This window comes from Odocoileus virginianus, chromosome 2 (genome assembly GCF_023699985.2).
Source record: "Odocoileus virginianus isolate 20LAN1187 ecotype Illinois chromosome 2, Ovbor_1.2, whole genome shotgun sequence".
Classification (NCBI taxonomy): Eukaryota; Metazoa; Chordata; class Mammalia; order Artiodactyla; family Cervidae; genus Odocoileus; species Odocoileus virginianus.
The window spans coordinates 29,541,427-29,561,872 of NC_069675.1; the positions used below are offsets into that span (position 1 = coordinate 29,541,427).

The following is a 20,446-nucleotide window of genomic DNA, read 5'->3' on the forward strand; positions in this document are numbered from 1 at the left end:
CATAGGCAAAACATTCTCTGACATAAGTTTTCTTAGGTCAGTCTTCCAAGGCAATAGAAATAAAACCAAAAATAAACAAATGGGAACTAGTCAAACTTACAAGCTTTTGCACAGCAAAGGAAACCATAAATAAAATGAAAAGATAAACAACAAGGTCCTACTGTATAGGTCAGGGAACTAGTTTCAATATTCTGTGATAAACCTGAATGGAAGAGAATAGAAAAAAGAAATGTCTGTGTTGGCATACCTGGGTCACTTTGCTGTGCAGCGGAGATTTGCACAACATTGTAAATCTACTATACTTCAATAAAAACATAAAATTAAAGAGAAAAAAACTGATGAGGACTTAATTTTCAGAATATCCAAACAGCTCATACAGCTGAACAACAACAAAACAGTGCAATCCAAAGATGGGCAGAAGACCTAAATAGATATTTCTCCAAAGAAGACATACAGATGGCAACTAGGCACATGAAAAGATGATGAGCATCACTAATTCAATTAGAGAAATGCAAATCAAAGCTACGGTGCGGTACCACCTCACACCAATCAGAATGACCATCATTAAAAAGTCTACAAATAAGAATTGCTGGAGAGGGTGTGGAGAAAAGGGAAACCCTCCTACACTGTTGGTGGGAATGTAAATTGGTATAGCCACTATGGAAAACAGTATGGCAGTTGCTCAAAAAACTAAAATTAGAGTTGCCATATGATTCGGCAATCCCACTCTTGGGCACTTATCTGGACAGAATGTAATTCGAAAAGATACATGCACCCCAGTGTTTATAAAAGCACTGTTTACAATACAATAGCCCAACACATGGAAACAACCTGCATGTGCATCTACAAATGAATGGATAAAGAAGATGTGGTACATACACACAATGGAATAGTAAGCCAGAAAAAAGAATGAAATAATGCCACTTGCAGCAACATGGATGGACCTAGAGAGTGTCATGCTGAGTGAAGTAAGTCAGACAGATAAAGAAATACCATATAATACCACTTAAGTATGGAATCTAAAATACAACACAAATCAACATATCTATGAGATGAAAACAGACTCACAGATGTAGAGAACAGACTTGTTGCCAAAGAGTGGCATAGCGGAGGGAAGGATTGGAAGTTTGGGATTAACAGAGATAGAATGTTATACATAGGATGGATAAATGACAAGGTCCTATAGTATAGCACAGGGAACCGTATTCAATATCCTGTGAGAAACCATAATGGAAAAGAATATGAAAAAGAATATATATGTGTGTGTATAAACTGAGTCACTTCACTGTACAGAAAAAATTAGCACAACACTGTAAATGAACTATGCTTCAGTAAAATTAAGAAAAAGAAAAAAGAATCATTGGGATCTAGTGATTAGCTGGATATGAGAGAGTGATTGACAGGGGAGAGTTGAAGATGCCCTATACACTTTACCTGTTTAAAGTGTACAATTCAGTGATTTTTAGTATATTTATGGATATGTGTAGCCATTATTATTGTTCAGTCGCTCAGTCATGTCCAACTCTTTGTGACCCCATGGACTGCAGCACATCAGGCTTCCCTGTCCTTCACTGTCTCCCGGAGTTTGCTGAAACACATGTCCATTGAGTCGATGATGCCATCCAACCTTCTCATCCTCCGTCACCCCCTTCTCCTCCTGCCTTCAATCGTTTCCAGCATCACAGTCTTTTTCAGTGAGTCAGCTCTTTGCATCAGGTGGTCAAAATATTGGAGCTTCAGCATCAATCCTTCCAATGAATATTCAGGGTTGATTTCCTCTAGGATTGACTGGTTTGATCTTGCTGTCCAAGGAACTTTCAAGAGTTTTCTCTAGCACCACAGTTTGAAACTGTTAACACAGTCAGTTTTAGAAAATTTTCATCACCTGAGAAAGAAAGCCTGTTCCCTTTAGTTCTCACTCCCATACTGCTCCATTTCTTCCCATCCTCAGTAGTAAGGCACTATTAATGTACTTTCTGTCACTGTAGATGTCCCTATTCTGGAGTTTTATATGAAAAGAATTTGATAATAGGTGATATTTTATAGCTGATTTCTTCTGCCACACAGTGTTTTAAGATTCATCCACATCATGGCTAGTAACAGTTCTTCATTCCTTTTTATTGATGTATATTAGTTCTTTGAATGGATATACCACAATTTGCTTATCCATTCATCTGCTGAGTGACATTTGAGTTTTTTCTAACTTTTGGTTATTATGAAGAATTTTGCTATAAATATTCAGGTTTTTTTGTGAATATATATTTTCATTTCTCTTGGTATACACCTAGGAGTAGAATTCCCGGGTCTTACAGTAATAATTTAAGGCACTATCAGACTATTTTCCAAGATGGCTGTACTGTTTTTTCATTCCTGTCAGTAGTGTATGAGGGTTTAGATTGCTTCACGTTCTCACTAATGCTTGTTATCTGACTTTTTGACTCTAGCCATCCTAGTGAGTATAAAGTGGTATCTTGTGGTTTTGAGTTGCATTTCCCTGGTGACTAATGCATATTTACACCTTTGACTTTTTTTCAGTAGCAATTTCAATATACTCAGGTCAAACAGAAGATGATATTTTGAACTGCTGTAAAAATAAATCCTTTTCTCTAAAAATAGGATCTTCTCTCCTATAACATTTTATATAGATAGAAAATGGCAATTTATATGCTAGTAAACATAAACATAAGAAGGAAGAGATAATAGAAAAGGAACTGGTCTTAGTTTGAAACTTTGTTTAGATTCTTATAAATAGTGTATTACATTCTATAAACAGTGTTTTGCATTATATAAGACACTAGATTATGTTTGCATTCCATAGAGTCACAAATAGTTTTCTAGACCATGATGGATATAGTATTCTTAGTGATACTGCACTGGGGAAAATAGCTTGCAGTTAATTAACGCAGTGCTTTATATGTTTCAAAGTATTTTTGAAAAATATTTATTTGTCTGCTTGAGGTTTTGGTTGTGGCTTGCAGGATTTCTCTGCATCATGTGCGATCTTTTGTTGCGGTGTATGGACTCTGCAGTTGTGGTACCGGGTTAGTTGCTCCTTGGCAGGTATAATCTTAGTTCCCCGACCAAGGATTGAACCCACGTCCCCTGCACTGCAAGGCAGATTCTTAACCACTAAACCACCAGGGAAGTCCCCAAAGTATTTTCTTACACATTGTTTTCTGCTTCTCACAGCAACCTGTGGGGTATATAGAAAGAGTGGTGTTTGATATTTAGTGTTACCAGGTGGCACAGTGGTAAAGAATGCTCCTGCCAATGCAGAAGATGCAGGTTTGATCCCTGGGTCAGGAAGATCTCCGGGAGTAGGAAATTGCAACTTGGTTCAGTATTCTTTTCTGAAGAATTCCATGGACAGAGGAGCCTGGCAGGCTACATGAGGCACGACTGAGGATGTAACATGTTAATAAATCTAGTTGTCTGAGGGCACTCTAACTAGTGAATATTTTAAGAACAATACAAAAGCAGGACATTGGGGAACTACTGCAAAGTTTCTGAAAAGGAAGTGAGAAAGTCGGAAGATAGCTAGCAAAGAGAATGTATCTGCAATCAAAGTGGGGTGGGAGGAACCATTGTTTTAGTGAATTTTTATAAAAGAATAGCTTGCAAATTCTGGTTACTAGTTGTCTTATTTGAGGAAGTATTGAATGTAACCAATCTCAAGTAAATTGAAAAACTTCAGTAATAGTCTCCTAAGAGCTTCACTGCTTAGTGTGTTTTGAAGGCCAGTAGTATCATTTCCCCTGGGAGAGTGTTAAAAACTAGGAATTTTGAGTCTTATCTTAGAGTACTGGATCAAAATGTGCATTTTAACAAGACTCCCAGGTGATTTTCATGCTCATTAAACTTTGAGAAGAGCTGGGTTTTTTGTTTGCTTTTCAGTATATTTTATCTGACTTTGATTATCATCTAAGATTTAACTTTAAAATTTATAAGCTAACAGTCAAGGGAGAAACTTTGAGATTAAGATGTGCAGTGAAAAAGGGTTAAATGAAGGTCACTGATAAACATTCTGAGTGAGAGTTATGGACATACTATTTCAGAGGCAGAGAGAATGTACAAGATTAATATAAAGATTAAAATAATGAAGATATTATAGGGAAGATTAATGGTGAAATGAAACATTTTACTATAGTTAGGAGTGTTCTGTGCTATAAATAGAAAACTATTTATAGTGGAATGTGAAACTATTTAAATATGTTCCATTTTAATTTAATAGTTTAGCTGACTTTGTCCCTTAGATGCTACTATTACAGTGGGTAATTACTAGGTGTGTAGCACAATATCTCTCTCTCACTTCTGTTTTTTGAATAGATATTGCATACACATTGTTAAAATATCTAAATAGTATAAAAGGTATACCATAAGGACTGTGTCCTTCACCATCTGTTCTTCCTACCAGGAGCTCCCTGTCACTGCCTTCAGTGCAAATCAGTAACCAGTTACCTTAATTTCTTTATATATTTAGTCTCTTTATTCAAGTAGAGCCTAAAGGGGTAGGATAGACAACACTATATTTTGCGCCTTGTCTTTTAAGAGATTAACAATATATCTTAGAAATCTTTGTCTGGATATTTTTTAACTGTGTAATATTCCATTGTGGAATTATTAAAATTTATTTAATTCATCTCTTATTTGAGCTATTTTTCAGTTGTTATTGAATGACCATGTACATAAAACATTTCATATGTGGGCAGTTTTATATATTAAATAAATCTCCGTACGTGGAATTACTGGGTTAAAGGGCAAATATATTTGGTTAGATATTGCCAGGACACTCTCCTGGAGGTTATTACAGTATATATGCCTATTACAGTGTTTGAGAGTCCTCCTTTTTCTACAGCTTTGCCAGTGGAGTGTCATGAGACATTTGGATCTTTGCTGTTATGAAAGGTGAAAAATGATACTTTGGTGACATTTTTCACTTTTTGTGTGTTATGAACCACTTGTATTTAATTTTATGTGAACTCTTTATTCATAACTTTTGTCTATTTTTATTTATTTTAATTGGAGGGTAATTTCTTTCCAATGTTGTGTTGGTTTCTGTTGTACAACAGCGTGAATCAGCCATAAGTACACACGTATACCCTCCTTCCTCCCTTTCATGTTGTCGTAACGTGCCGAGCTGACCTGCCTGTGTTATGCAGCAAACTCCCATTAGGTGTCTGTTTTATATACGGTAATGTGTGTATTTCAGTGCTACTCTCTCAATTTGTCCCACCCTCTGTGTTTTAAAAAATTGAATTATTAGTCAGTTTATTGATTCCTAAGAGTTCTGTATTATTTTAGGAGAGATTAGCTCTTGGTGTGTGCAAAAATACTTTTCCTCAGTTATTTCTTTTCAATGCTTTTTCTTCCTTTCATGCAGATGTTGAATTTGTCAACCTTTATTTTTATGGCTTCTGAATTTTGAATCATGAATAGAAAGTTCTTTTTTACCTCAGGATTTTAAAGGGATTCACCCATGTTTTCTTCTAGTATTTCTTTGGTTTCTTTTAAAAAATGTAAGTCTTGATTGATGGAGCCATATTTCTTGGTGTGACAGGTGATTATAATTTTTTTCCCAGATGGCTACCCAGTTTTCTTAGTATTGCTTATTGATAAGTCTATTTTGTCTCTGCTTAAAAGAGAATGGTTTCTTTATCATCTACTGATGTTCAATATTTTGAATTTACTTCTTGATTTTCTGTTTTGTCTCATTGGGTTGTCCATTAACCTCTGCTACATTGCTTCAATTATTTTGAGGTTTTTAATATCTTTATTTTTAAAAATTTTATTTATTTTAATTGGAGGCTAATTACTTTAAATATTGTAGTGGTTTTTGCCATACATTGACATGACTCAGCCACGGGTGTACCTGTGTTCCCCATCCTGAATCCTGCTCCCACCTCCCTCCCCATCCCACCTCTCAGGGTCTGGGATCCCAGTGCACCAGCCCTGAGCACCCTGTCTCATGCATCGAACCTGGACTGGTGATCGGTTTCACATATGATAATATACATGTTTCAGTGCTATTCTCTCAGATCATCCCACCCTTGCCTTCTCCCACAGAGTCCAAAAGACTGTTCTATACATCTGTGTCTCTTTTGCTGTCTCGCATATAGGGTCATTGTTACCATCTTTCTAAATTCCATATATATGCGTTAATTTACTGTATTGGTGTTTTTCTTTCTGACTTACTTCACTCTGTATAATAGGCTCCACTTTCATCCACCTCATTAGAACTGATTCAAATGTATTTTTTTTAATGGCTGAGTAATATTTAGTTGTGTATATGTACCACAGCTTTAATATCTTGTAGGGCTGGTATTTCTTCATATTCTTTTCCAGAGTTTTCCTGGACATTCTTGTTTATTTCTCTGTATTGACTTAAGGATCAGCTTCTCTGCTTAAACACAAAAACAAAAACCTGTTGATATTTTCACTGAGATCACATTAATAGAATTTGGTATTTTAGTAATATTAAGGAGGAGTGGGTTGCAGTTTTGGATGCGATGTCCAGGGGAGGCTTTACTGACAACGTGATAGGGTAAAGATCGAAAGAATGTTAGAGAATGAGCCGTGAGGATATTTGGATATAATCATTTCAGACAGAGGGAACAATGAATACATAAGTCCTAAGGTAGAAGAATACCTATGTGTTCAGGGAACAGTGAGGAGACCAGAGCATTAAGTGAGGGGGAAAACATGATGTTACAGGCCACTTTAAGGACTTTATTTTTGAATGAGAAGTCATTGGAGAGTTGGAGCATAGAAATGGTATCTGATTTCTGTCTTTAACAGGGCCACTCTGGCTACCATGTTTAGAGTGGACATAGTGGGGGACAAGGGTGGAAATAGGGAAACTAGTCGTGGAACATATCAGTCCAGGTGAGAGAGGATGGCAGCTGAAACAAGAGTGATAGTTATGGAGGTGGTAGAAGTGGTTGGAATATGAATGTGGCTTGTAGGTAGAACTAACATTTACTGATGGATCTGGATATGAGGTGTGAGTGAGAGGTGTAAAGATTATCTCCAAGATGCCTGAATAAGAATGAGTGGCCATTCCCCACTGAGATGGGGAAGACTGTAAAGTTCAGGGGAGAATATATATCAGTGTCCTTGTTTTAAACTTGCTTGAGATGTTTATTGGACATTCAGGAAGATGTGTTGAAGCAGTTGGATGAGAATCAGAGTTTTAAGGGAGATGTATGAGCTGGGGATGTAAATTTTGGGAGTCATAGTTGTTATTTAAAACCGTGAGATTAGATAAGATCACCAAGAGAGTGATATGAACAGGGAGGAGAGTCCTGGTACACTCTAACAGTGAGATGAGCGAGAGAAGGAGAAATCGGTACAGACAGCAAAGGAGTGGTCAAAGAAATGGAATAGAAAGAAGTGGAAAACCAGGAATGTTCTGGAAGCCAAATGAGGAAAATATTTCAAAAAGGAGAATGTATTTAACGGTGCTAGTAGTCGAGTATTTGTAAAATTTATTCCTGACTATGCTATGTCTTTTTTTGCTATGGGAAACAAGCTCTTTCTTCATAGCTTATAACTATTGCTTGTATATGTGGAAGCTATGAATTTATTTATATTAATTTTGTACCAATACTGAATTCTTGTTTAGTCATTTTTAATTGATTATCTTAGATTTTTCAGATATCCAATCATTGCATCTGCAAATTTATTTCATCTTTTCCAGTTTTTTTTAATCTCTAGTTCTTTCTTATCTAATTATGTTGTTTAGTACCAATTGTACTTTCCTTTTGTCTATTGTATTGACTAGTACCTCTAGAATGAAAAGTTAGATAATAATTTTCTTGTCTATGTTCTGACTTGAGTGGGAATATTTTTAGGATTTTCCTCTCTAAGCCGCTAAGTCACAGCTTTTGGGTTGAGGTAGTAGAGAGAGAGAGAGAGTGAGTGTGTGTGTGTGTGTGTGTGTGTATTTGTAGGACATAGTCTTTCTTAAAATGCTTGAGTTTTATCAAAAGTTTTTTCAACATCATTGGGAATGATTATATTATTTGTCTCCTTAGGTCTAGTAATGAAGTTTTTATACTAATAAGTTCCTAATGTTGAACCATGGTTGCATTTCTAGAATAAATACAGAAAATACTTAATAAATATAGTCACTTGATAAAGGTAATGGGAAGAGTTGTTGCTGCTTCTGCTATTTTTCTTTTCCTAATATTGGTCAGATTTTATCATTTGTGTTAAGGATGCTGTTGTCATGGTTGTGTTCCCTGAGACCAAAGATAAGTGCACATGAAAATTAGAAAGTCAAAACTCAGAGAGGAAATTTTCCGTCATTAGGACATTTCCCCCCTCCCCACACAAATAGAGGATTTATCCTTTGTATTTTCTTGTGCCTCCCAAAATGCATCTGAATACTAGACACAGGGTTTTCTTCCTCAGTTTGACTATTTGCAGTCAGCAACTAGGTTTAATTTTTACTCTTGATTTCAGATCATGTACTTCTAAGCTTTTTAAATAGTCACTTGTGATTTACCCAGAAGTAACAATAATTATATAATTTGTTACCTATTAAGGTAGTAGGATTTTCTAGTTTTTATTTTGTATCAGCCTGACGTATTGAATCTGAAGAATAGCCAGTAGAATCTGATAGATTATAAGCTATATTTTCTGATCTTGCTCAGTGTGTTATTTAGGACTATTGACTTTCTTCTTCAAAATGAAACACAACTATTTTTTTCATTCTTGATATTAACTGCATCCTTTCTATTCCTTTGCAGATATAGTGACCTCTGCTGTTCTTGAGCAATCCAGGCATGCCCCTCTCAGGACTTCTGTTCTCTTTGCCTATAATGCTCTCTAGTCAACATATTCTTTTTCAGTCTTTGCTCAAATGTTACCTCAAGCTTCCACTGATGCTTCTACTTAAAATTGTAACCCCACCTCTGTGTTTGTGACACTTTTTTCTTGATCCGTTTTTTATAACACTTCCCAGATGGTGCTAGTGGTAAAGAACCTGCTTGTCAATGCAGGAGACATAAGAGACGTGGATTCGATCCCTAGTCGGGAAGATCCCCAGGAGGAGGGCATGGCAACCCACTCCAATATTCTTGCCTGGAGAATCCCATGGACAGAGGAACCTGGCAGGCTACAGCCCATAGGGTCGTAGAGAGTCAGATGCGACTGAAGCGACTTAGCTTGCATGCAGACCACTTTTTAATAGTCTGTGGAGTTTATGGTTTTATTGGCTTTGTTTCTCCTATCCTTAGTAAAATGTAAACTCTTCAAAGACAGGAATTTTTTTCTTGTTCTAAAAAAAATTATATATTTTCCTTTTTAAAAAACTAATAAATCTCCAGTGCTTAAAGCAATACCTGATACATAGGAACTCAGCAGATATTTGCTGAATGAATGAATAAACTATCCTAAAGAGATTTTATTTATAAAGAACTCCCTGGTGGTTCAGTACTTAAGAATTTGCCTTCCAATGCAGGGGATGTGGGTTCTATCCCTGGTCAGGGAACTGAGATCCCACATGCTGTGGAGCAGCTAAGCCCACACATCACAACTAGAGAGCCCACATGCCACAACTGTTGAAACCCACATGCTCTGGAGCCTGCACACCACAACTGCTAAGCCTGGGAGCCACAACAGGAGAATTCCTGCACCACAACAAAGGATCCTGCATGACACAATAAAGATCCTGCATGCCACAGCTAAGGCCCAAGGCAACCAAATAAATAAGTAAATAAATAAATATTAAAAAAAAAAAGAACTCCCATTTAGGGTCAGAATAATCCCATGGGATGTGCAAAGAAATGTAAATAATCCTTTAACTTCTTAATTTGCTTAATTTAGACTATTTTTCTCCCTCCAGATTCATCGAAGCAAGGACAAATGGAAATTCTATCTGAAAGATGGTGTTATGTGTTTTGGAGGGAGAGACTATGTATTTGCAAAAGCAATTGGTGATGCAGAGTGGTAACACTTACGAGCTCAGTACATCATAAACATCAGAGGGACTGTATCACATATTGTTCACTGTATGGAATTTAATAAAATTATAATTCAGATGCAGATACAAATATACAATGTTACATTTCTTTAATTTCATATTTCACACGTTTAACAGGCTTTTATTTTTTAACCCTCATTGTCTGTACCATTACAAAGCACAGATGTATTAGGTGTGATGTAGCATGAAGAAACTTCATATTTCTTTAATTCTAAAGTAAAATTTAAATCAGACTCCAGTTCTCCATCATGGCAAAGTCAGTATCAGTTATGAGACTGGGGCTGGTGTTCCTCCCACCGCTCAGCAAACCATGTTACAAAAGATCCTGGAGAGTCTTGTGAGTACCTAGATATTCAGGAAGGCATCTCTAGGTGAAACTAGTCTACATTTATCACTAACAGTATGCTGATTATGCAAGCCCAGATGGCTCCTTGGAGACAGATGCCTCAGTTGAGCCTACACTAGAACATGAAAATCTTTGTCGATGCCAGGATCCCTAGAGCCAAGGATTAGCCTCTGGGTTTATCTTGTGGCCAGACCATTCTTCTTTGTACCTGATATTTCCCTTGGGAATTATAGGGAGTGGGTTAGGTTCCCATTTTAATTCTTAGGACTTCATATTTATGTCTTCTTCCCTCATATCTAATTTTTTTCTCCTTTTCTTAAAGTGGAAGACTCCTTTGCAAAGTCTTATAACATCAAACATACTGTCTCTCTTCATTTTTCCTAACGGGGAATTCCCTTATTGAGTTTAGGCTTTCTAAATCAAAAGTCAAGAAGAGAAGTTCTCTTCAGGAACCTTCTATTTTGGTGAGACAATCTCATTTGAAAACAGAAGACCTGGATAATTCTTAAAATCAGAAAGCAGGAACAAAATAGCTCTCATTTTCTTAACACCAATGAAAACAGAGCAAATTAATATTTCAGTAAACTATTCTGTAATATTCGCTTCCTTAGTAATAGGTTCAAATTCCTTAAAGGAAACTTTTGCCCATCATACTGCTTCTTCTAGTGGATGGAGTGTGTGTGTGTGTGTGTGTGTGTGTGTGTGTGTGCGCGCGCGCGTGTGTTAGCCACTCAGTCATGTCTGACTCTTTGCAATCCTATGGACTGCCATAGGTTTGGACATAGAAGACTGCCAGGCTCCTCTGTCCATGGAATTCTCCAGGCCAAGAATACTGGAGTGGGTAGCCATTCTTTCTCCAGATGATCTTCCTGACTCAGGGATTGAGCCCAGGCCTCCTGCACTGCAGGCAGATTCTTTACTGTCTGAGCCACCGGAGAAACATGGTCTCTAAGTCTAGGATCTACTTTTGGCCTTGAATAGCGTTCTCCCCTACGGCTTCCCTGGTGGCTCAGCTGGTAAAGAATCCGCCTGCAGTGAGGGAGACCTGGGTTGGGAAGATCCCCTGGAGAAGGGAAAGGCTACCCACTCCAGTATTCTGGCCGGGAGATTTCCATGGGCTGTATAGTCCATGGGGTTGCAAAGAGTTGGACACGACTGAGCGACTTTCACTGACTCACTAGTATTCTCCAGGACAGTAATTCTTTCGCAAAAAGAAGTTCTGAGGTGGAATGGGTGAAGAGCTCCTAGAGGATCAGATTTCTGTATCTGGCTGGTCACAGCGTGGGTTCCCCATCTCTTTTTCAGAGGCATCCCTACGTAATTTATTCCAGCGCTTGTTCTCTCCTGCCCAAGTGACTCAGCTACTGTTAGGTCTTTTGAGATATTTGGATAAATCTCATCTGGACCGTGGGCGACACGAGTGGGGCACTGTCTTTGGCCTCAAGTTGGCAGCTGCGTGAGGATTCAGTTAGTTGGGTGGGCTGGTGCCTTCTTCGTCCTCAGGCTCGCTGTCCTTTTCACCACCACCTCTGCTATTTCACATCCTGCTCTGGCTCCTGAGAACTTCCAGGAGCTATGGGTTCCCTTCACGGATGTTTCCTACCAGGAAATGTTCATCTTTTCCCTTCATGGATGTTAGCCACCATGAAATGTTCATCTTTTCTACATGGAAGGCAAAAACAGGGCATTTATTCTCTGTGTCATTTCTGAAATGTGCTCCCCCTCCCCACCCAGTGTTGAGGAGGACACTTTCTAGACTTCAGGTGCTTTCAGCCACTCTGTATTAAGTGCTGGATTTATCAACAAGGTGTGTTCACTTGGAAATTGGGCTTTATTGTGTTGGTTTAAGTGTTTGGGACAGGTGATACTAGTTGTTTCTGAAATTCCTTTCCTCTTTTCTGTGGTGAATTTTAAATTCTCACTTTGCTTCAGTGATTTTTTTTTTTAAACTATATTACAAATACCACTATGTTGTCCTCTTTATTTATGGGGTACATTTTATCAGAGAAAAAAGTCATTGTCTCATTTGTGTCTTTGCATGCCCTCATGCCTCTGATTCTTTTAAAATGTAAAAACATCCATTTAAAATAGACTTACCACAAAACAAGCTCCATAATGATTTCCTTTGCACGATAGTATAAATGATGATAGTTTGGGTGTGAATGCACAGAGAACCAAGAGTCCCCAAAGTATTGTGGACCTAGATGCCCTTTTATTAGTCTCAAATAGTACTAGAAAAGAATCCTGAGTCTTGAAAAGTTGTGTAAATTAATGGTTTAAAAGTTATTTTGGCCAGTGCCATACTAAGAAATGGGCTCCCCTGGTGGTTCAGATGGTAAAGAATCCTCCTGCAATGCAGGAGACTGGGTGTGATCCTGGGTTGGAAAGATCCTCTGGAGGAGAGCATGGCAACCCACTCCAGTATTCCTGCCCAGAGAATCCCATGGACAGAGGAGCCTGGTGGGCTGCAGTCCATGGGGTTGCAAGGAGTTGGACATGACTTTGAGTGACTAACCACATGCTAAGAAGTAAATTTGAACAACCAGTGTGTGTTTGCATGTACATAGATACATATAGTACAAATAAAAGTATCAGAAAATCATATTTACTTTTAACATGATAGCCTCCTGTATTTGATTCTATTCTGTTCATTAGAAAAAATTTTTGATGGTATTGGCCCTATAAGTTTGTTTCACTACCTACTGATAGGTCATATTAAAAAAATTTTTTTAACCCATGTGTTAAAGATAAGATGAAACAAATATTAATCTATTTTGAAAAAGAAAATTATTAAGTCCTGTAAGTTGTGAGTGTATCTGAGACTTGGCTTTAATATGGTATTACTTTTAGGAACCTCTTTATCATGTCTAAGTTTAACATTTCTTGTTGCATATTTTAACAAAGTGTCATAAAGTGAGTTATATGTTCTTGTAAATACAATACCCTGGCAAATACCATCCTGGTGGTATGGTAAAGAATCAGCTGATTCTTTACCAGCTGAGCCACCAGGGAAGCCGTAGGGGAGAACACTATTCAGGGCCAAAAGTAGGTGGTGAATGTGTCCGTAGTAAAGAGGTCACAGTTTACTGTGGTATGTGAAATTCATGTATCATGTATAGTAATTCCTAACCCAGACTTTTTCTCATGTATGCATCTCATAGGGCTTTTTTTTTTTTTTCAACATACTTTTCACCTCTCCCTGTCGACTGCAAAGAGCTTGAGTTTGCATAGTTAGTTTCTTAGGGACTGACCAGCTGACCTTGCCTGGATTACCTTCTTTACCTGTTTCATTCAATGTGCTATAATATGTGTAAAAAAACCCATCTGTATAGCTCAGACTTCATAGAGCAATGAGATGCCAGTTCTGGCTGAGGAACTCAGTTGAAGTCATTTAAGTTGTGTAGCAAAACTAGTAACTTTGGAATGAATAGCAGTGGTTAAATGGGTGGGGAGAAGAGGAATTTAATGGGGGAATTTATTTAGACTTTTTTTAGTAGGTTGGTACAGTGCTGTTTGTTTGTAAATATACTTTGAGCTAGTTGGGAATTTTATAATTTGTAACTAGACAGCTAAATTATAAATAGGAAGCTCATGGTAGTAACTCTTAGGAAGTAACTTGATATTAATAAAAATATTGTACATTAGGAAAAGATTTTTTCCAGTTGTGAACATGTTTATTGAAATCTTTGTGGCATGAAGATTCTTAATTTGTATGTGAACTTAATACATTTTTTGTATTTTTGAAAAAACTAGAAACATTTTTGAAAAAACTAAAACCAGGCCCTTTATCGCAAATGTTATAACTTGGACAAAATGCCTTTTAAAAATATTTTGTAAGTTTAGATGAATTACTCCAAATTGATTAAATCTTTTTAGTCATTCTGCAGCATACATCAAACATGGTAATAAAAAAACAAAAATGCAAGATATAAATTTCTTGAGCATTCGATGTTTTATGTATGAGAAATTATGTAGATTAGGAACATACATTTTCTATGAGGCCATCTCATAAGGAAAATGCCCCTTAACAAGGATTGTTTTATATTTCAGTTATAAAAGTGAATCGGTTAAAAATATTAATTGCCTTACATATAAGACTAGGATAGATACAGTGGGAAAAACAAAGAAGTAAGTGAGAAATTGCTAAAGGAATTTATAATGTGTGTGAAATAAGAGATATACATGTAAGATAATGTCATCAGTGTAGAACAAAAAAGAAGTGATACAGATGATAGGTGCTAAAGAAGTTTAAAGAGATAAACCATTGTGGATTACATATTTATTATCTATGCCCTGCTCTATTTGAAGTAAAGACAGTGTCTTGACTTTGGTGGATTGGGGAGGGAATTTTGAATTTTTGGTAGGTATATAATAAGATGAGATAGGATTTTAGGAAGGTTAATCAGTGGTGGAAGAACTTTTCTTTGGAAGGAAAGTTATGACCAACCTAGACAGCATGTTAAAAGGCAGAGACATTACTTTGCCAACAAAGGTCCATCTAGTCAAAGCTATGGTTTTTTCAGTAGTCATGTGTGGATGTGAGAGTTGGACTATAAAGAAAGCTGAGGCCCGAAGAATTGATGCTTTTGAACTGTGGTGTTGGAGAAGACTCTTGAGAGGCCCTTGGACAGCAAGGAGATCCAACCTGTCCTTCCTGAAGGAGATCAGTCCTGAATATTCATTGGAAGGACTGATGCTGAAGCTGAAACTCCAATACTGTGGCCACTTGATGAGAACGGACTCACTGGAAAGACCCTGATGCTGAGAAAGACTGAAGGCAGGAGGAGAAGGGGACAACAGGGGATGAGATGGTTGGATGGCATCACTGACTCAGTGAACATGAGTTTGAGTAAACTCCAGGAGTTGGTGATAGACAGGGAAGCCTGTCCATGGGGTTGCAAAGAGTTGGACACAACTGAGCGACTGAACTGAGGTAAACTGAATCAGTGGTGCTGGGTATGAGGGTATGGCCATAGGAAAGGTTAGATATGAATAAAAATGAAGGAGGCGTAGAAATACTCGAGAGGTAAGGGGAAATGGTCTGAGATGTGGGAATAGTGATAGGAATGCAAAATAAAGAACTGATGTGGAAGACAATTTGAAGGGAATAATGAATGAAAAGATGTGAGGATGAGGAAGATAGTACACTATGATTCTGTGTGTTAAAACTTAAATTATAATGTAGAAAGTAAAGATCAGTATTTGTGGGAAAGACTGTAAAAGTTGTTTTCAGAGTATAGATACAAGTATGTTAGGCTAAAACAATTTATAATTTAAAGGTATAATTTATAATTTAAAGTTTATAAGGATTCATTTTTTCTTTTGTTTACTTTCTGCTGTTTTGCTTGCTTAGTTGTTTTGGTTCTGTGATTTATTATCAATCAGAAAGTTTATTGTGTGTGTGTGTGTATAGCAACATGACTAATTAGCATTCTCTCATCATTGAGACAAATTCTAGAACACTTGCTTACAAGAGAGAGAACAGCATCTGAATAAAGACAAGTAACTAGTTGTGGAGTAGAAAAGTCAGAAATACGAAAAACACATTATAGAAAAGAGATATTTTATAAAGTTTATACTTTTTTATAATCTACTTTGAAATACTTTGCAAAATGGCATAATGATTGGAAACGACTAAATGTGTGGAGAGTCTAGTTGTGACTTTACATTTATTTAACAAATGCCAAAGAAGAGCTAGAAACTGAAAATAACCCAGATATCCATTGATAAGAAAATAGAAAACAGTGTTATAGTCATACAGTTGAATACTATGCAGCAATGAAAAGGAATGAACTATTGATTGAAGCAGCAGCAGCAGCGATGAATAGCAAAAACATTGTGCTGAGTCAAAGAGCTTTATACAGAAGAATATTAACTGTATGATTCTATTTATATGAAATTCTGGAGCAGACAAAAACTCATCTCTTAGGAGAAAAATCATAACCATTATTATCCTGGGCTTCCCAGATGGTGCTAGTGGTAAAGAACCCTCCTGTTGATGCAGGAGACACAAGATCCCCTGGAGGAGGGCGTGGTAACCCACTCCAGTATTCTTGCCTGGAGAAGCTCACGGACAGAAGAGCCTGGAGGGCTCCAGTCCGTGGGGTTGCAAAGAGTTGGACATGTTAAAACAGCTTAGCATGTATGCATTATTACTCTTGTAGGGCAGAGGTGAGGGATTAATTAGGATGTGACATGAGAAAACTTTCTGAGGGTGAGTGTTCTGTATCTTCATGAAGGTTTGGGTTACATGGGTGTATACATTTCTCAAAATGCATTAAATGGTATGCTTAGGGTTTGTCTATTTCATCATATTTAAATTGTACCTTAAATATGTAAACAAATATTAAACTTCAGTTAATGATAAGCATGCTGAAGAGTTTAAGGGCTGACAAATACTGATGTTTGTAACTTAAATTGCATCAGAAATGATGGATGGATAAATACTGGATAGATATTAATAATTATATAGAACTATTTTTCTTATCATGATATTTTCTAAATCAATATAGTAAAATGTTGAGTCTCAGTATATGGGTGTGCACTGTACAATTATTTCAAATTTTCATATATTTGAAAATGTCACAATAAAATGTTGGATGAAATTAAAAGAACTTTGAACACATATTAAACCTTTGGATGGCTGTGATTTACCAATATGGGAGGTAGTAAAACAGTGTTAAAAGGCTGGGGTCCTGAATCAGAACTTTGAGTTTGAATCTTATTAGTTGAAGCTTTTATTAGTTTCGAGAACTTGGGCAAATTGTACTGAGCTTTCCTCTCTTCTAAAATGTGAATAATATCTTCATCATAGAGTTTTATGAAGATTAAGTGGGTTGAATTATATAAAATACTTATCAAGATGCTTGGCATATAATAAACTTTTAATAAGTTACTTTAAAGTGTCAAAGGAACTTACAAAAACATTGCAATTAAAGCCATAATTTTACTGTCCTATAAGAGTCAATTCTGATAAATACCTTCTAGCAAATATTGGATATATTTTCAATACTTTCAAAGATAGAAACTATGAAAGTAAAATATTTTAAAATATTTAAGCATTTTATTTTACTTCCATAAAAGATAGGGCCCTAGAAAGAAAAAAGATATTTTTTTTTCCTTGTAGATTTCTTAACTTCAGTGTCATTCAGCACATTTGTTGCATGCTATTGCTGAGATCCTGAGCTAGGAGATAAGGAAGCAAAATTGAGACAGGGTTCCTACCCACAAGGAGTTTATAGTCTACTATTTAATGCTTCACTGTTCTTTAGAGACTAAACACCAGACCAACAGGATGAAATGTGCCTTTAGATACTTACTTTATATTAATTTTAAATAGTATAATTTAAAATTTTAATAATTATTAAATCCAGAATCTACATATGGGATAAATAAATGTCTAGGACAGCACTGTCCAATAGAACTTTCTGTGATGATCAAACTGTTCTGTATATGTGTTGTTCAATATAGTAACCATAGGTTATGTATGGGTGTTGAGCACTTGAAATGTTCCTAGTGCAATTGAGAAGACACATTTTTAATTCAGCTTAATTTAGCTACATGTGTCTGGTAGGTACCAGATTGGACAGTGCATCTCCAGAGTCTTTATTTCTCAAACTGTCTGAGGAAAAAGACTAGTTATTTCAAATTTCAAATCTCTTATGGACCAATATTTTTGTAAAAATGCAATAAAAATTACTGCAAGGATGAAATGAGAAAAAAATTACAGTCATACAAAACACCATCTCATTTTTGAAATAGATACAGCAGACATAAAATTAATCTGTCAAAATTGCTGTAAAAGTTTCTAAACACTCTGTATTGTTATCATGTGCCAGTGACAAGTAGTTTTTAGACCGGCCGTGGTCATGGATCACATTTTGAGCTAGGTAGAGTCTTTTTTTTCCTGATGTGCCTAACACATAATTTCCTGAACCAACTCTTTGTTAATATTACTGGTAGAGATAAATTTTTTACATATTTAAGTATAATTCGGTGATGTGTTTACTGATATCACAGTTAACACTCCTTACAGCAAGCCTTGTCCAGGACAGCAGAATATTGACATTGTAATGTGGTCAACTTCAAGGTAGACCGGGAAGGCTTATTTGATCCAGTGAAGCCATTTTTGCAGTTGGAGATATAAGCTGAAAAATCCTTCCTCCTATAAAGTTCAGCTCGATACTTACAGCAGCCAAATTTGCTCAGCAACAGAAAGAAATCCCTTCGGAATGCCTTCGTGAAAATTGCATATAGAAACGGATTGGCGCATGAATTGACAGGATAAAAGAGAACCAGTAGAACCTTTGAGTTGGTTACTGTAATGAGGGGCACTTTGAAGGCAGCTGAGATGGCAAAGAAAGAGATTGGTGCCATGCAGGTGAAATCGGTGAAGATGAGGACCGCCATTTTCTTAGCAATCTTTGTATCTCTGTTGGCAGCCATCAGCTCTGGATTTTGAACTGCGAAATAAATTTTAATGTAGCAAGCACAAATGATGATGAAGGCCAGCACATTGAGAATCAGGATGGTTAAGATGTAGACCTGGGAGAGGGTGGTTTCCACATCCATGGGGAGGCAAATGCTGACCTTCATGTAACTGCTGACACCCACAAGAGGCAGCGTGGCAATGAGAGAAGCAAAGAGCCATCCTCCGAGCATGACTGGAATGGCATGTTTCAGTCGCAGCTTTTGGTCCAGCTGAATAGCATAGGTGATGGTGTGCCATCTTTCTAGTGTGATGACTGTGAGGGTGTAGACAGAGAGTTCACTTGCAAAAACAGTAAAAAAGCCGGCCGCGCTGCACCCGCTCCCTGTCTGCCACTCTATGGCATGGTTATAGTACTGGCCTTTGGTTTGGGCATCGACTGAGGCAATGAGGAGCAGGTAGAGCCCCATGCACAAGTCTGCAAAGGAGAGGTTGCACATGAGAAAGCGGGGCACTGTGAGTTTATAGCGACTAGTCAGGAGGACAAAGAGGACAGTCACATTCCCCACGATGGCCAGGATATTAATCAGCCAAATCAGGACTCTAAGGAAGTCATAGCCCATAATGTCTTCACAGGGATTGAAAGCATCTGGTTCAGGAGCACACTGGAGTGTCTTGGGTAAGCAGAAACCATAGTCATAATCCCAGCCACTCAGTTCACTCTCAGCAAAGACGGCGGAATAACTGTAAGAAGAATATTGCGACTCAGTGTAAACTTAAGAGGTTTTCTATGATTCTGGCTATTGAAAAAAATTTAGAAATCGTCCCTGGTGGTTTTTTGTTTTCTTTTTTTAAGGAGAGCAAACTAAAGGAAACAAAGTCAAAACAGCCTTAATCTTATATTTATTTGTTATCTGAGAACTCCGAAATGGTGTAGGAGTTCCTTAAGAAGGGAGTGAAAAGCCATTTCGATTTTTTTTAATATGCAGATTTTACACAGTGATGCAAGGATTTAATGAAGCTGTTTACAGAGCATTCTTTTCTTTGGAAAACAAATTTAGAGACATAATCTATGCTTGCTCAATCTAAAAAAACTTTTTTGACATTTTCTTAGCTATTTATCTCCTTTAGTTGCTAACCAAACTGCTATCAAGCTGTTTGTCTGCAATAGAACACAAATGGGATTGAAAGGCTCACACTGTTGAAGATTATCAGCTTTAGGAGGACATGCTGAAGTCCTTAGCTAATCAAGCAGCCAAGTTGAGAGATGGAACCAAGGTTAGGTTATTCAGTAGAAATTTAGGAACAAAGGAAGAATAGAGTCATGAACAATAGAAAGAAATAGTTGAAAATAGATAATTCTTATCTTAGGATATGAGTCAAATTCAGAGAGTGGACTGGCTGGAGAGGGACTGCGTCCCTAGTGAAGGAATAGTCCCACTCTGACACTCCCTTTCTCCCAACCGCACTGCTACTGCTTGAGTTCAGATTGTTATTCTTTCTAATGGGACAGTGACATTAGTTTCCTTCTTGGCATCCTTTCCCCAATTTTAGCCCTCTCCTAGTCGATCTGTATATTCCTACTGGAATGGCCTGTCTTATGCACAATATGTTAATTCAAACATTACTTAGTTTCTCATTGGCTATGGGATAAACTCCAGATTCCTTGTGAGGACCTCTAAGTCTC

The 20,446-nt window shown here is 37.1% G+C and overlaps 2 protein-coding genes across 6 annotated transcripts in view; one reads left to right on the plus strand and one right to left on the minus strand.

The window, feature by feature from the left end:
* GTF2A1L (general transcription factor IIA subunit 1 like) overlaps positions 1 to 20,446 on the plus strand; it is a 94,328-nt gene that overhangs the window by 30,357 nt on the left and 43,525 nt on the right. Inside the window, exon 9 of one of the 3 annotated variants that reach the window (XM_020894139.2) lies at positions 8,751 to 9,727. The exons of 1 other annotated variant lie outside the window; for it this stretch is intronic. In XM_020894139.2, the coding sequence (XP_020749798.2) occupies positions 8,751 to 8,756 (6 nt within the window). In that variant the 3' untranslated portion in view covers positions 8,757 to 9,727. Of the gene's footprint in view, positions 1 to 8,750; positions 9,728 to 9,847; positions 10,063 to 20,446 lie in introns of those variants that run through there. One more of the 3 variants, XM_020894138.2, reaches the window with a different exon arrangement.
* The window catches only part of LHCGR (luteinizing hormone/choriogonadotropin receptor), a 61,969-nt gene continuing 57,495 nt past the window's right edge, over positions 15,973 to 20,446 (minus strand). For all 3 annotated transcript variants that reach the window (XM_070478056.1, XM_070478049.1, XM_070478060.1), the window contains one exon: positions 15,973 to 19,503. In XM_070478056.1, coding sequence (XP_070334157.1) covers positions 18,351 to 19,503 — 1,153 coding nt within the window. In that variant the 3' untranslated portion in view covers positions 15,973 to 18,350. The remainder of the gene's footprint in view (positions 19,504 to 20,446) is intronic.